This window comes from Heptranchias perlo, chromosome 34, assembly GCF_035084215.1.
Source record: "Heptranchias perlo isolate sHepPer1 chromosome 34, sHepPer1.hap1, whole genome shotgun sequence".
Classification (NCBI taxonomy): Eukaryota; Metazoa; Chordata; class Chondrichthyes; order Hexanchiformes; family Hexanchidae; genus Heptranchias; species Heptranchias perlo.
In genome coordinates this window covers 3,165,547-3,181,981 of record NC_090358.1, presented here as the reverse complement: position 1 = coordinate 3,181,981, position 16,435 = coordinate 3,165,547, and the positions used below count along the sequence as shown (strand labels likewise).

At 44.5% G+C, this 16,435-nt stretch overlaps 1 protein-coding gene across 1 annotated transcript in view; it reads right to left on the bottom strand.

Annotated features, from left to right (window-relative positions):
• The window catches only part of LOC137301574 (stereocilin-like), a 35,672-nt gene extending 33,681 nt beyond the window's left edge, over positions 1–1,991 (bottom strand). The window contains exons 1-2 of the mRNA XM_067971128.1: positions 1,969–1,991; positions 1,072–1,204 (exon numbers count right to left, since the gene is read on the bottom strand). Coding sequence (XP_067827229.1) covers positions 1,072–1,204; positions 1,969–1,991 — 156 coding nt within the window. The remainder of the gene's footprint in view (positions 1–1,071; positions 1,205–1,968) is intronic.
• Positions 1,992–16,435: the final 14,444 nt, after the last annotated feature.

Sequence of the window (16,435 nt, the reverse complement as noted above, 5' to 3'; positions counted from 1 at the left end):
GAAACTGTTTCCTCTGGTGGGGGGGAGTCCAGAACAAGTGGGCATAACCTTAAAATTAGAGCTAGGCCGTTCAGGGGTGATGTCAGGAAGCACTTCTTCACACAAAGGGTAGTGGAAATCTGGAACTCTCTCCCCCAAAAAGCTGTTGAGGCTGGGGGTCAATTGGAAATTTCAAAACTGAGATTGATAAATTTTTGTTAGGTAAGGGTATTAAGGGGATATGGAGCAAAGGCAGGAAAATGGAGTTAAGATACAGGTCAGCCATGCTCGAATTGAATGGTGGAACAGGCTCGAGGGGCTGAATGGCCTCCTCCTGTTCCTATGCAGAAACTTCTCTCACCAAGCAAAGTTAACCTCCAAATAACTTCAGGATTTGTAGCCATTAGGCTTTATGGTCTTAAATACAGCTCCACTTTACCAGCTGACTTAGCAGGAGCAACTCTACAGGAAATCTCATTCATATTTTTTATGGAGCCAATATATATTTTGTTTATATGGTGTTTATGGGAAAAATGCATTAAGATTCCTTGGCATGGCTGTGCTTGGCTGGGGGTAACTCAGAGTTCTCAGCTGGGAGACTAGATTACCTAAGGTGGGGAGGTACAGCACTTTGCCACAGAGAAAACAACAATTTGCATTTATATAGCGCTTTTAACATAGTAAAATGTCCCAAGGCGCTTCGCAGGAGCATTATCAAACAAATTTTGCCACATAAGGAGATATTAGGACAGGTGACCAAAAGCTTGATCAAAGAGGTAGGTTTTAAGGAGCGTCTTAAAGGAGGAGAGAGAGGTAGAGAGGCAGAGAGGTTTAGGGAGGGAATTCCAGAGCTTAGGGCCCAGGCAGCTGAAGGCACGGCCGCCAATGGCGGAGCGATTAAAACTGGGGATGGACAAGAGGCCAGAATTGGAGGGGCGCAGAGATCTTGGAGGGCTGGGGGGAGGTTACGGAGTTGGGAGGGGCAAAGCCATGGAGGAATTCGAAATAAAACTTGCAGAATCAACCCAAGGCATCCTTGCAAATCTTCCACAGTACTGTTCAGAGAATGGTAGTTGTATAAAGCTAACTCACCAGTTCATTAGGAACAAAGATCTGATCACTAATGCAGTTCAACAGTTGTTTCTTGATAATATCAAGCACTTGAAGGTTCTGTTTGTAGGGAATCAGGTCCTGGGTACTTGCAGAACATATCAATCTGCCCAGTCTAGAAATGGGAGAAAACCCCAATAGAGAGAGACCTGCTTATATTCTGTACAATTAGGGAGGGGAAAAAATGCATCTATTTTTGAATTGCATGCAACATTTACTCCACTCAAAAATGGAGAGAATAATTGAGTAGGGAGGAATCAAGGGCTACCAAAGATGACCCTGTCTATTGCAGCCCATTCCTCTGGTACCCTAACTCTCCCAGCCCAGCGTATCATAGAATCTTACAGCACGGAAGGAAGTCATTTGGCCCATCTTTGAAAGAGCTATCCAATTAGTCCCACTCCCCCCTGCTCTTTCCCCATTGCCCTTTTCAAGTATTTATCCAATTCCATTTTGAAAGGGCATCCAATATTGTTTTGAATGCCCCAAGATACTGTATCTGTACTATCCTGTCTGCCTGGTTTCCCTAGACACATCACTCTTTGTTTGAAGAAATTCCTCCTAGTGCCTGATTTATTTTTCAGTAGATTAGAATCATAACTTCTGGTCCTGTGAACCTGCTTTATTTTAAAGTAATACCCAGGATTTATCTTATCGAAGCCATTGAATGTTTTCTATATTTCAACCAGGTCCCTTTAACTGCCTCCTCCTTAGCCTGTAGAGACGGAGGTTTTTAGCCTTTCCTCATAGCTCGTTTTCTTAACACCTGGGAACATTCATGTAGCTCTTCTCTGTAACTTTTCCAATACTTGCGCAGTCTACTTGTAGATAATCGCCAGTTAAAAAACCGATAGTCTCATCAATGACTGCAATACCCACCTCTCAAAGTCAGAAGCTGCCATTTCTTTTCCCTCTTTCAAGATGTTGTGAATGACGAACCTTTCCTGGATTGTAGTTAAATTATTAGTCAAAAGCACATCCAGTGTGGCTAGCACCTGGGAGACACATCGGTAAAAGAGAGGAGGAGAAAACATTCAGCTCAGTCTGTACTTGTATTTCAGAGATTTGTATCCAGTGCTAACAGTCTCTACAACAAATGAACGCCAACAGCTAGCTCATAGACCCTGCAATTGGAAGAGCAAATTACTGACAGGAACATTACAGCAAATCATTTCTTTATGTGGAGATATGGGGGGTGTATTTGTACGGGGGTGTATTTGTAGAGGGGTGTATTTGTACGGGGGGTGTATTTGTAGAGGGGTGTATTTGTACGGGGGGGTGTATTTGTAGAGGGGTGTATTTGTAGAGGGGTGTATTTGTAGAGGGGTGTATTTGTACAGGGGGTGTATTTGTACGGGGGGTGTATTTGTACGGGGGGTGTATTTGTGGAGGGGTGTATTTGTAGAGGGGTGTATTTGTGGAGGGGTGTATTTGTAGAGGGGTGTATTTGTAGAGGGGTGTATTTGTACGGGGGGTGTATTTGTAGAGGGGTGTATTTGTAGAGGGGTGTATTTGTACGGGGGTGTATTTGTAGAGGGGTGTATTTGTAGAGGGGTGTATTTGTACGGGGGGTGTATTTGTAGAGGGGTGTATTTGTAGAGGGGTGTATTTGTACGGGGGGTGTATTTGTAGAGGGGTGTATTTGTAGAGGGGTGTATTTGTACGGGGGTGTATTTGTAGAGGGGTGTATTTGGACAGGGGGTGTATTTGTAGAGAGGTGTATTTGTACAGGGGGTGTATTTGTAGAGGGGTGTATTTGTACAGGGGGTGTATTTGTACGGGGGGTGTATTTGTAGAGGGGTGTATTTGTGGAGGGGTGTATTTGTACGGGGGGTGTATTTGTAGAGGGGTGTATTTGTACGGGGGTGTATTTCTAGAGGGGTGTATTTGTACGGTGGGTGTATTTGTACGGGGGGTGTATTTGTGGAGGGGTGTATTTGTACGGGGGGTATATTTGTAGAGGGGTGTATTTGTGGAGGGGTGTATTTGTACGGGGGGTGTATTTGTAGAGGGGTGTATTTGTACGGGGGTGTATTTCTAGAGGGGTGTATTTGTACGGTGGGTGTATTTGTACGGGGGGTGTATTTGTAGAGGGGTGTATTTGTGGAGGGGTGTATTTGTACGGGGGTGTATTTCTAGAGGGGTGTATTTGTACGGTGGGTGTATTTGTACGGGGGGTGTATTTGTACGGGGGGTGTATTTGTACGGGGGGTGTATTTGTACTGGGGGTGTATTTGTACGGGGGGGTGTATTTGTACGGGGGTGTATTTGTAGAGGGGTGTATTTGTACGGGGGTGTATTTGTAGAGGGGTGTATTTGTACGGGGGTGTATTTGTAGACGGGTGTATTTGTACGGGGGGTGTATTTGTACGGGGGGTGTATTTGTACGGGGGGTTGTATTTGTACGGGGGTGTATTTGTAGAGGGGTGTATTTGTACGGGGGGTGTATTTGTAGAGGGGTGTATTTGTAGAGGGGTGTATTTGTAGAGGGGTGTATTTGTAGAGGGGTGTATTTGTACGGGGGTGTATTTGTAGAGGGGTGTATTTGTACAGGGGGTGTATTTGTACGGGGGGGTGTATTTGTAGAGGGGTGTATTTGTAGAGGGGTGTATTTGTAGAGGGGTGTATTTGTACGGGGGTGTATTTGTAGAGGGGTGTATTTGTAGAGGGGTGTATTTGTACAGGGGGTGTATTTGTACGGGGGGGGTGAATTTGTAGAGGGGTGTATTTGTACGGGGGGTGTATTTGTACGGGGGGTGTATTTGTAGAGGGGTGTATTTGTAGAGGGGTGTATTTGTAGAGGGGTGTATTTGTAGAGGGGTGTATTTGTACGGGGGTGTATTTCTAGAGGGGTGTATTTGTACAGGGGGTGTATTTGTAGAGGGGGTGTATTTGTACAGGGGGTGTATTTGTAGAGGGGTGTATTTGTAGAGGGGTGTATTTGTAGAGGGGTGTATTTGTACGGGGGTGTATTTGTACGGGGAGTGTATATTTGTACGGGGGGTGTATTTGTACAGGGGGTGTATTTGTAGAGGGGTGTATTTGTACAGGGGGTGTATTTGTAGAGGGGTGTATTTGTAGAGGGGTGTATTTGTAGAGGGGTGTATTTGTACGAGGGTGTATTTGTACGGGGAGTGTATATTTGTACGGGGGGTGTATTTGTACAGGGGCTGTATTTGTAGAGGGGTGTATTTGTATGGGGGTGTATTTGTATGGGGGTGTATTTGTACGGGGGGTGTATTTGTACGGGGGGTGTATTTGTACGGTGGGTGTATTTGTACGGGGGGTGTATTTGTACGGGGGGTGTATTTGTACGGGGTATATTTGTATGGGGGTGTATTTATATGGGGGTGTATTTGTATGGGGTATATTTGTATGGGGGTGTATTTGTATGGGGCTTCTCCCGATCAGGCCTAAACATTTTCCCCTGTATTTCCTTTACGATTTTCCTATATTTTTTTAATATACCATTAACAGTGAAAATCCATCAAAAAGAATGAAAGAGCCTCCCTTATCCTGCCAATAAAATAAATATACCTGGATAAGACTGATTGTCCTCATTAATCCACGGCGCCCATCATGCCTGAAGCACATATCCGGCCTGGTCTGCAATATCCCAGCGTTAAACTCACTTCAAACCATTAATGGAATTCTTTTAAAACTTTTTTGTGCTTTTTCCTGCTCAACCAACTGTAGATTCAAACTTGCATTAAGCAGAACTCTCCTCGTGAACTCTGACCTGTTCACTTTGGAATTTCTAGGTGAGAAAAGGTCCATCTAGTTCCCCTTCTACTATCCTGGTAGTCACATGATACAACGGTAATGGAGTTATTCACTAATCGTAGCGATCAATCTCTATCAATTAATCTACAACAGACCCAGACATGAGGCGAGGAAAACCCCCAGTGGGGGAGAGCTTTGGGAACCATAGGTCCAAAGTCACCTGCTCCTCGCGAGCCTGTTACACTCACCACACGTCACGTCTCAAATTTACTCATATACTGTATCCCCAAAATGTTATTCTCTGAAATAAATCTATCGAATTTGCATTTGAATGAATCGACACTAACTGCTTCCACCGTCTCCCTCGGGAGCCTGTTCCATAGATTGACCACTCGCTCACTGAAATAATGTTTTCCGCAGATTAGTTTTTGAACTTCTGTGGAACTGGTGCTGTACCTGTAAACGGGAAAGGAACTGAAACTTTTCAAAGGGTAAGTATATCAGCAGGTTCCCGACTCGGTGCAGGAAAGTCAAAGACCAAGCAGCGACATCACTACGCTTCCCAGAATCCACTGTCCATTGGGCAAAGGCTCTTCTCTGATCCTCGGACAGTTTCCCAAAGATCAGATTAACCGTGGACAATCTGGGGGGAAAAAAAAAACATACGACAGTGAGCGCTAACAGTTCAGGGTGCCTCTCGATACCAATCAGTAATTAGGCAACGATGATTTAGTAAGCATGCATATTACCAAAAGAAGTGATGTGGAGATGCCGGTGATGGACTGGCTTTCGAAGGCTTCCTCCTGAGGAAGGAGGAAGCCTTCGAAAGTTTGTGAATTTCAAATAAAATTGTTGGACTATAACTTGGTGTTGTAAAATTGTTTACAATAACCAAAAGAAGTAACTGTGTTTGGCATAAATCCAGAGTGTAATTCTTTCTAATTGTCACTAAACTGGCCACCTAACACAAGAGGCCACAAAGATGAGCTAGTGTGGGATGTGACAAAGTGTGGTCTCCTGAGTTTGGGTTGAGGCACGTTCATGGGGTAGTATAAAGCACTCTCACCTCAAGCCAGTGCGGTTGACTGCTGATATGAAGATAAGCCGTCCAATCTCCATATTCCTGGTGACAGGGTCGGCCCATGATTTTCACAAGTCCCTGTGTTCTCCATAAACTTCAGCTCATCCAAAACTCTGCTGCCCGTGTCCTAACTCGCACCAAGTCCTGCTCACCCGTCATTTTTGTGCTCGCTGACCTACCACTGGCTCCTTGTCCAGCAACAGCTCGATTTTAAAATTCTCATCCGTGTTTTCAAATCCCTCCACGGCCTCGCCTCTCCCTATCTCTATAGCCTCCTCCAGCATCTACAACCCTCCGAGATTTCTGCGCTCCTCCATTTCTAGCCTCTTGTGCATCCTCAATTTCCTTTGCCCACCATTGGCGGCCGTGCCTTCAGCTGTCTAGGCCCTAAGCTCTAGAATACCCTTCCTAAACCTCTCTCTCTCCTCCTTTAAGACCCTCCTTAAAACTTACCTCCTTGACCAAGCTTTTGGTCACCTGTCCCAATATCTCCTTATGTGGCTCAGTGTCAAATTTTGTTTGATAATCGCTCCTGGGAAGGGCTTTGGGACATTTTACCACGTTAAAGGCGCTATATAAATGCAAATTTTTACTGTTCCTCCACTGAGATACTTGCCTCTTCCCGTGGCCTGCTAAATTGGTCAGCACACGTGCATCATGACATGAAGCAGTACTGATACGCAAGCACACTGATGCACTGAACCAGCTCCCATCAATTCCAAGCCCTGCCACATCCAGGCAGGATGTGGAGATGCCGGTGATGGACTGGGGTTGACAATTGTAAACAATTTTACAACACCAAGTTATAGTCCAGCAATTTTATTTTAAATTCACAAGCTTTCGGAGGCTTCCTCCTTCCTCAGGTGAACGACATCGTTCACCTGAGGAAGGAGGAAGCCTCCGAAAGCTTGTGAATATATTGTTTACAACACACATCCAGGCAGCACAGCGCAGATTCACCAGAATGATACCGGGGCTAAAAGTGTTAAATTACGAGGACAGGTTGCATAAACTTGGCTTGTATTCCCTTGAGTTTAGAAAATTGAGAAGTGATCTGATTGAGATGTTTAAAATGATTAGCGGATTCAGTAGGGTAGAGAGAATCTATTTCCTGTGGTGGGGGAGAGTCCAGAACAAGGGGGCATAACCTTAAAATTAGAGCTAAGCCGTTCAGGAGTGAAATCAGGAAATGCTTGTTCATACAAAGGGGAGTGGAAATTTGGAACACTCTCCCTCAAAAGGCAGTGGCTGCTGAGAGTCAATGAAGCTTTCAAGACTGAGATTGATGGATTTTTGTCAGGTATGGGTAATCAAGGGATATGGGTCAATGGCAGGTAAATGGGGTTTAGGCACAGATCAGTCATGATCTAATTGAATGGCGGAAGAGGCTCAAGGGGCTGAATGGCCTCCTCCTGTTCCTATGTTCCAGGCCTTGTGTGTAGAAGAGCAAGTCTCGATTTTCTGAGCCGTGGAATTTATAATGGGAAAAGTTGACATCAAAGCATGACAAAAGGAAGTAATCTTTGGTAGACAGGAAGTGCATGCTGATTTTTAATATATTACAGATGATCACAAAAATATTGCCAAAAACAGATTGAAATTTTTTTTTAAAGGAATTTCCAGCCCATGCCATGAACAATGATGTATTCCGAGTGATTTCCGGTTTTGTTTGTAGAAGATATGTGGAAGATTTGTTCCGGCCGCTACGTTCAACAACATCGTGAGCCCATCATTGAAAATTACCTCTGGTCGGAATGTTTAGCACTGTTGTAAATGCAGTCTTTCCAAAAGCATTTATGGTTTTGACGGAAATACTGGCCAGAGGAAATCTTTGTGAGCACATTTATGCTGTCGCTACACAGGGGGAGCAGAGCAAATTTTCTTCAATTCGAAGATTTGCGTGAATTACAACCCAACTGAAATTGACCCAGAAAAAAAAAAGCCCAGAATCATCACAGACTCGGGATAAAATTACAGTCTACTCCCTGACCATTTGTTGCACTAAAAAAGAATTATCCCATAATTTGGATTAAATAAAACAGCAAAGTGGGAATTTAGTGATTAAAAAAACTGAATTACCAGGTAATTTGAATTTGGAATAGACAGCACTTTATGTTATAATGGAGGAGTTTAACAAACGGAGGTGAATGTTGTGTGATGAAGAGAGAAAAGGAGGGAACCAATGTAACAAAAGCATTAAGGAAAGATCTTTAAATGTTGAAGACATGTGTGACGCACACTTGCTCCTTGTCCAAGTGCGCCGGAAGATTCCGGATCTCAGACGTTGACAGGTGAGGCAGAAAGTGAACAAACTCCAGAAACATATTTGTGTCGACAACCAGGATTCTACTGAAGAAGACCGATGCCATGACTCTCTTCAAACCATCCCCAATCTGAAATTGAAACCAGAATTGTTAAATCAGGAAATCGCTGCTTCAGAATCAGAAAAATCAAACTTATATCAAAATGAAAACCAATATTTATTTAACGTATAATATTTTTCATTTTTAGATTCGAGGGTTTAAGATTGCCTCGTGTGATTTTAGTAGGCCCCGGGTTCACTAGTGCAAATGAAGCACGAGGGTTCATTTCTAGAGGGAGAGAATTGAAAAGCAAAGAGGTTATGTTAAACTTGTATAGAACCTTGGAGTATCGTGCACAGTTCTGGTATCCATATTATAAAAAGGATATAGAGGCACTGGAGAGGGTGCAAAAAAGATTCACAAGGATGATACTAGAACTGAGAGGATATCCTCATCGGGAAAGGCTGAAGTGGCTGGGACTCTTTTCTCTAGGAAAGAGAAGGCTGAGAGGTGAGCTGATTGAGGTCTTTAAGATTATGAAAGGGTTTGATAGGGTAGATGTAGAGAAAATGTTTCCACTTATGGGGCGAGTCCAAAACTATTGGTTATAAATATTAAATAGTCATTAACAAATCCAATAAGGAATTCAGGAGAAACTTCTTTACCTAAGGAGTGGTAAGAATGTGGAACTCGCTACCACAAGGAGTAGTTGAGGCGAATAGCAGAGATGCATTTTAGGGGAAGCTAGATAAACACATGAGGGAGAAAGGAATATGGTGATAGGGTGAGATGAAGTGGGGAGGGAGGAGGCTCGTGTGGAGCGTAAACGCCAGCATAGACCAGTTGGGTCGAATGGCCTGTTTCTGTGCTGTAGTTTCGATGTAACTCTGTCTTCAAATAGCATTTCCTTGTCTTCCTTTGCTAGAAAGCACCAAGTCCCATCTCAGACAACACCCCACGATCAGTCAAGCCGTGAAAGAGTTGAGAAGTACAAGGAATAGCAAGGTTGGCAAGGGCCATAAGGAGCGAACAGGCAGGTCATTAATGGGCTCTGTACTAAGAGTACCGCCCCTTTAGAACATTCAGGACTATGCAGCAATTCAAATCACTGAGTTCCCCTTTAAAAAAAAAGAATTCTCAACGGTTGCTGAGGTGGCCCAGACCAGGTGGGTACAGGTCCCCTCCCCCTCAGGGTGAGTTCCATATCTCAGTCAGGGGGTGTGTTACGATCGTGCAACCTGTGCAATTGCAGGAGGCCCCTGAGCGGATCCACCTACTCAATGGTAATAGCTGATCCCTGATCATTGGGTCAACTGTTTTTATATTACCCATTGCAAACATTCGTACGTGGGCAGGTTTGACACCAGATTAAGTAGGCAGAATTTAATATCATTGTCTAGTAACATGTAGGGGCCCCCAAACCGAACCTTTGCACGGGGGCACCCCACAAGGCAAACACCACTCCTAACCTCAGTGAAGCCGTAGCTCAGTGGGTAGCCCTCTCGCGCCTGAGTCAGAAGGTCGTGGGTTCAAGTCCCACTCCAGAGACTTGAGCACAAAATCCAAGCTGACGCTTCAGTGCAGTACTGAGGGAGTGCTGCACTGTTGGAGGTGCCGTCTTTTGGATGAGCTGTTAAACTGAGGTCCCATCTGCCCTCTCAGGTGGACGTAAAATATCCCATGGCCACTATTGGAAGAAGAGTTCTCCCTGGTGTCCTGACCAATATTTATCCCTCAACAAGCATCACTAAAAAACAGATCATTATCACACTGCTGTTTGCTACAACAGCGACTACACTTCAAAAATACTTCATTGGCTGTAAAGCGCTTTGAGACGTCCAGAGATTGTGAAAGGCGCTATATAAATGCAAGTTCTTTCTTTCATACACCCTGGTAATATTGGAAGAGGCTTAGGATCATGTTGCCTTTTTGGCTAGAAACAGAATGATTCACAATGGAGCCTAAAGAAAGACAACACTACTTTTCAAAAATGAAAGTGAATAAAGTGGATTTTTAAAAAAGTATTCACTTATTCTATGATTCCTTGTAGCCTGTCGGCAGTCAGATTGCAGTAGGAGTGTTTTCCAGTTAATGGAATGCCAGTGTCGGAGAGTTTAATGGTAAATGACATCAGACAGTTTACCTGCAAAGCACCCCAGTTAGTGTTTAGGAGCTGTAGCAGTTGTTTTGCAGTTTGAATGTCGATTGTAAACAGCACCACTCGAAGATCCTCTGCAGAAAGTTTCAGGTACTCCTGTTTTTTGGAGAGAGGGGAAGAAAGTGATTTCTGAGGAAAACATATAATGAAACAAAATTCTGCCCAGAGTCACTAGCTGGATAAAAGCAGACAATTGGCTCATCTCCGATATTCTATACCAGTGGAATGCAAGGATTTTCTTTCACTAGCTGTACAAGTGTATGCCATGGAGCCTTGCGAGCTACACATAAAAGGTTAAATCAACACTCCCACTGAATTTCCACGTACATCAAGTTGCCGATCCAAATGGTTCTTGGGTTTCTGATTTAGAATTTATCCACCAATGAGACAACAGCCCTTTTCAAATCTCCAGACCCACAAAATTTGAACAGCATAAACCAGAGAAAAAGAAATGTAGGAGCAAATAGAACTGAGGCACGTGCACCTCGAGAGCCGGATTGCAATGGCCCACTGGCCGCAGGTGTTCCCTGGGCCACAGTTCGGACACTCCTGCTCCTGTACATATAAGGAGTGATTTATCCAAGTACAGGCTGGTGGTTAGGAACACAGCTCACTCACCGACCGTGCACACCAGAAACTCACAGGCACATTGCCCGCCATAGTCCACTGGTAGGTGAAGCTCCCTGGCCTCAGGATCGACTCCATGGTCCCGGGACCCACTCCCCGGCCCCGGGAGGTACCCGAACAATTACCCATGTACTGTATACACTGATAAAACTCAACAATTCACACATACCTGGTTCTATGTGGGTCACTTATGTCTCTTCTGTGCTTTAACAGGTGTCCCAGCTGACCCAGTGACTTGGTGAGTAATTGCACTGCTTGGTGTGGGACTGAGCCATTTACATAGAATTTACAGCACAGAAACAGGCCATTCGGCCCAACTGGTCTATGCCGGTGTTTATGCTCCACACGAGTCTCCTCCCTCCCCTCTTCATCTCACCCTTTCTCCCTCATGTGCTTTCAGATGAGTCTTTAAACCGAGGCTCCTTCTGCCCTCTCAGGTGGACATAAAAGATCCCATGTTGCTATTTTGAAGGTGGGCAGGGGAGTTCTCCCTGGTTTTCTGGCCAATATTTATCACTCAACCAACATCGCTAAATTATCTGGTCATTATGACATTGCTGTTTGTGGGATCTTGCTGTGTGCCATTTGGCAGTAGTGTTTCCTACATCACAACAGTGACTACACTTCAAAAAGTACTTCATTGGCTGTAAAGCACTTTGGGACATCTTGAGTTATGAAAGGTGCTATAGAAATGCAAGTCTTTCTTTCTTACTTATCTAGCTTCCCCTTAAATGCATTTATGTTATTCGCCTCTAGATACGAGACTCCATCTTTAATGTGTACAAAAGTGCTACTCAGTCTGTAATGGGTCAAAGCAAACATAAAACTCGCATGGAAAGGGTTGAGTATATTTGTTCAATGTTGATACGATACCTTTACTAGGTCCACACCTGGTGATGCTCCTCCCCTCTGCACCAAGTCCAATAGGACGGACTAAGCAAATACACAAAGAAAAGGGGATGAGGTAAAAGATGATACAGTGGCAATAGAAGGGATTCAGACTGTGTAAAACACTGGACACCAAGCACAATGGCCCCATTTAAATGTAACAACACATTGGCGGTTGTCAAGTATATTGACTTATTTTAATGTTTTAAAGACCAGCTAACTAAATTAGTCAATGTGCTAAGAAACTAGGCTTTTTCATCTGAAATTGGAAATGATCTGGTGCTTTACAGGGAAGGTAAATCTGGAACATTGCTTCGAATTAACGGTCGGATAAGGGGGACATGGTCAAAGTAATGAAAGGCAAATGTAGAACTGACATCAGGGAATTCTTCTTCATACCGAGAGTGATCAACACATGGACTGGACTTCCAGATAGAGTAGTGGGAACAAAACCCAGCCAAGAAGCGGTTGGATGTAGTGATGTGGAGTTTTGTAGGTTCTTCCTGGGTTTATGAGTTAGCTGGAGCTGAGTGTTATCTACATCCATCATATGAAAGGATTATCCTTTGGTGAACTTGTCGACAAGTTTGGAAAACAAGTTCAATATTTGTTGAATATGTCAATTAAAAGCAGGGTGTTGTTTACAGCGAGTCAACAAATCACAAGAAACTACTCATTAAACTAATCAATGCGTTTTCATTGGAGGCGTCAGTTGTGGTTTTGTGGGTCGCACTCTCGCCTCGGAGTCAGAAGGGTGCGCGTTCAAGCCCCAACCCAGAGATTTGAGCACATAACCCAGGCAGAAAGGGCCTTGGTTTAATGTCTCATTTGAAAAACGGCACCTCCGACAGTGCAGCACTCCCTCAGTACTGCACTAGGAGTGTCAGCCTAGATTTTGTGCTCAAGTCTCTGGAGTGGGAGTTGAACCCACAACCTTCTGACTCAGAGGGGAGAATGCTGCCCACTGAGTCATGGCTGACTGACCAAATTCCTTAGTCCACTGGTTTAAAAAGAGGCAATAACCTGACAAAGCAACAAGGGAATTACACACAAATGCATTCAATTTAACTGAGTTAGGGGCTCAGTGGATAGGGGATCTTACACTAATACTGGATAAGCCCAGTTTCAAGGCACATGACCACAATTTGTCCCAAAATGTTATAAAAAGGGAAATGTCACCGAATCTGTGAAGGGAAGGACATGTCGAGAAGCGTAACTTAGCTCCCATAAAGTTCAATTATTATCAGTCAGTTATGCCTTACCCCAAAACACTGGAGCAGCTCTTTCTTGATTCTGTAGCTGCTTTCGTATTGCAGGTAGTTTAGAACAGTGTGCAGGACACTAGTTCTGGCATTCTGAATGACCTGAAGGAATGAGATTCGGTTGTCTTCCAAGGCCATTAAGACCACAATGATCTTATTTATTGCTTCTGTAAGGCCTGTTGTTAGGTCCTCAATAGCTGCGCTATGTAACGTCAGGCCGATGTTTTCCAAACCACATATAATTAGAGAAGGAATATCTCCTAACTGGAAATGTTTGTGCGGACATTTTGCTGATGTGCCCAGTCTACATGTCCACTGCAGTTGTGAGATGAGATCTTGCACTGGGCAGATCTTGACCTCCGTAGAATTGGCAGAGTCACCGATGGACAAGCAGTCGGCCTCAACCCAAGTGTTCCCCGGATCGCTGGTCAATGCATGTAGCACTCCAGGATCTTGGCAGACGTATTTATTGAAATTGCTCTGGTCGTAGTCAAAGCAGAGTGCCACGGTGGTTGAATCCACTCTATGTTCCATCCAGGAGCTGTAAATGCACATCGTAGCGGGATTTATTCCATCTGCTTCAGCGTAAGAGCAATACCCGGACAGCCAAGTAACGCTTTTCTTGTTGACTAACTCCCACAGCAGTGCTGAATTGTCACATGCAGCTTGTACAAAATTGTCCCGGTCATATTGACTACAAAATTCAACAGCTGCAGTGTCTATAGAGGAGGAATTTGTCCACTCTTCGTATCTGCAGGTCTTGTTCTTTTCCTTTAATACATCATTGACTGGATTGTCCTGGACGTTACAGTGAGATTGTAACCATGTGTTTTCAGGATGCAACAACAGCTCGATAATCAACGCCTCATCTTGACAAACAAATTGAGTGAAGTTTTCCAGGTCATTCCTCCAACACAAATCTACCAGATAAGGGTCCACTGGCCCTTCATTCCACCGGCTGTACTGACAGTGCGTAGCCACATCTGTATTGTTATTCTCCAAGATGGAAGAACTATCGCAAAAGGCAATCAACCAAAGATTGTACTCATTCTTCAGTAATTCATTGAGAATGGCTGGGTTGTTACAGACCATGATATTGAACTTCTCACGGTCACTATCAAAACACACCGCTACCAAGGTGCTATCCACTGTAGGAGGGTAGGTCCAGGTTTCATAGCGGCAAAGATCCCCCACAGCAGTCATGAGAGTCCCTTGAGCGGTTGGCTTGGCAGTGGCACCCATATTTTCACCGCCCTCCTCTGGAATTGCAGTGGAATTCGAAGTGTCGGCACAAAAGTTGTTCAGCCAGGAATTGTCTGGATTATTTAGAAGGATCCCCAAGAGGGATGGAGTGGTGCAAACTGTCTGGTTAAAAGCGGCTTGATCGTTCTCCTTGCAGAACACAATATTGGAGGCTACAGGAGGAGCATCCATCCATTCTTCATAGTAGCAATTGTTCTGAGTGTTGCAGGCAGATGTTATCCAAGCATTGACAGGATCCTGAGTCAGTTTAATAAGGAGGCTCCCATCGTCGCAAACAGATTTATTGAAGTTTGTTTGATCGCTGTTCCAACACAGCGCCACTATAGAAGGATCTACCAGCTCCTCCTTCCACTTGCTGTAGGTGCAGAGTCCCCCATTGCCGTTCAAGGTGGAGTAATTGTTGCAAAAGTCAGCCAGCCAGAAATTGCGCTTTATGAACTCCTCAAGTGCGGAGAGGTCATTGCAGATCACGCTGGTGAAATGCTCTCCGTCGTAGCTGGCGCAGAACGTGATCACCACATCATCCACCGAGGAGAAGTCTGTCCACTCCTCATAACGGCAGTGGCTATCCACACCATTCAGGAGCGGTTCGATGGTGGCAGGCCTGACGGTGGGGCCACCGTGTGTGCTGTCGCTGACTACGTCGGTCATAAAAGTGGGGGTGACCATAGTATTTGAAGAGCTGGCGCAAAAGGCCTCCAGCCAGAAGTGAGCTGGGTTTTTCATGATGGTCTCCAGCAGTGAAGTATTGGTGCAGAACGTCTTTCTAAAACCAACTTCGTCTAAAACAGAACAGTAACCAAAATCTGTAGAGTTAAACAAATCTGCAGCAACCCAAGTATCGTAGTTACACATTGGATCTTCAAATTGTCGGGCGTCCCTTGAAAGAGAATAAACCTTTGCTTTGGGGCGACTGCTTTCACAGTAATTAATGTATGAGTTTAATCCTTTAGTGAGGTACGTGTATATGAAGTTCATCTTAGTGCAAACTTTATCAACCAGGTGAGCTGTCCCATTTCTCGTTAAGCTTCCTACGATACTGCAAACCATGGGAAGCCACACCAGGTTGAATTGCTGCTGCTGCTGCTGCTGCAAGCCTTTGTTGCAAAACGTTCGGTTCAGCAAAAGCATGAGGTGACGGTTACAGCTTATGGGGAGTTTGGAAAAATCGGAAATAACCCTGAAGACTTTAGCGGTCATGTACGGTTCAGTAGGAGACTGGCCACTCAAGATTTGCGTAGCGTCCAGTGTAACAGTTTCAAAACTCCAGGTCAGGTTATGACGAAGTCCCCTGTGTAGCACAAAAGACAAGCCTGAATGGGCGGTGGAAGCAGATTCAATAGTAACTTTCAAAAGGGAATTGGATAAATACTTGAAGGGGAAAAATTCCTTGAATCCCAGGGATCTTGTTCTTATCACTCGTATGCTCATAACCCAAGAACGAAAAAAAGACTTGCATTTATATAGCGCCTTTCACAACCTCAGGATGTCCCAAAGTGCTTTACAGCCAATGAAGTACGTCTGAAGTGTAGTCACCGTCGTAACGTAGGCAACGTGGCAACCAATTTGCGCACAGCAAGATCCCACAAACAGCAATGTGATAATGACCAGATAATCAGTTTTTTTAAAGTGATGTTGGTTGAGGGATAAATATTGACCAGGACACCGGGGAGAACTCCCCTGCTCTTCTTCAAAATAGTGCCTTGGGATCTTTTACGTCCACCTGAGAGGGCAGACAGGGCCTTGTTTTAACTTCTCATTTGAAAGACGGCACCTCCGACAGTGCGGCACTCCCTCAGTACTACACTGGACTGTCAGCCTAGATTTTGTGCTCAAATCTCTGGAGTGGGATTTGAACCCACGACCTTCTGACTCAGAGGCGAGAGCACAACAAATGAGCATGGCTGACATCACAAGGCTACTGTAGGATTGAGCGGGCTTTAATTTTCCTATCTTATTTATCCTCACCGAATGCCTCTTTATCACGAGTAAAATTACTGCAAAAGTATCACGGAATCTCCCGCTCCCTGTATTGTAGTTT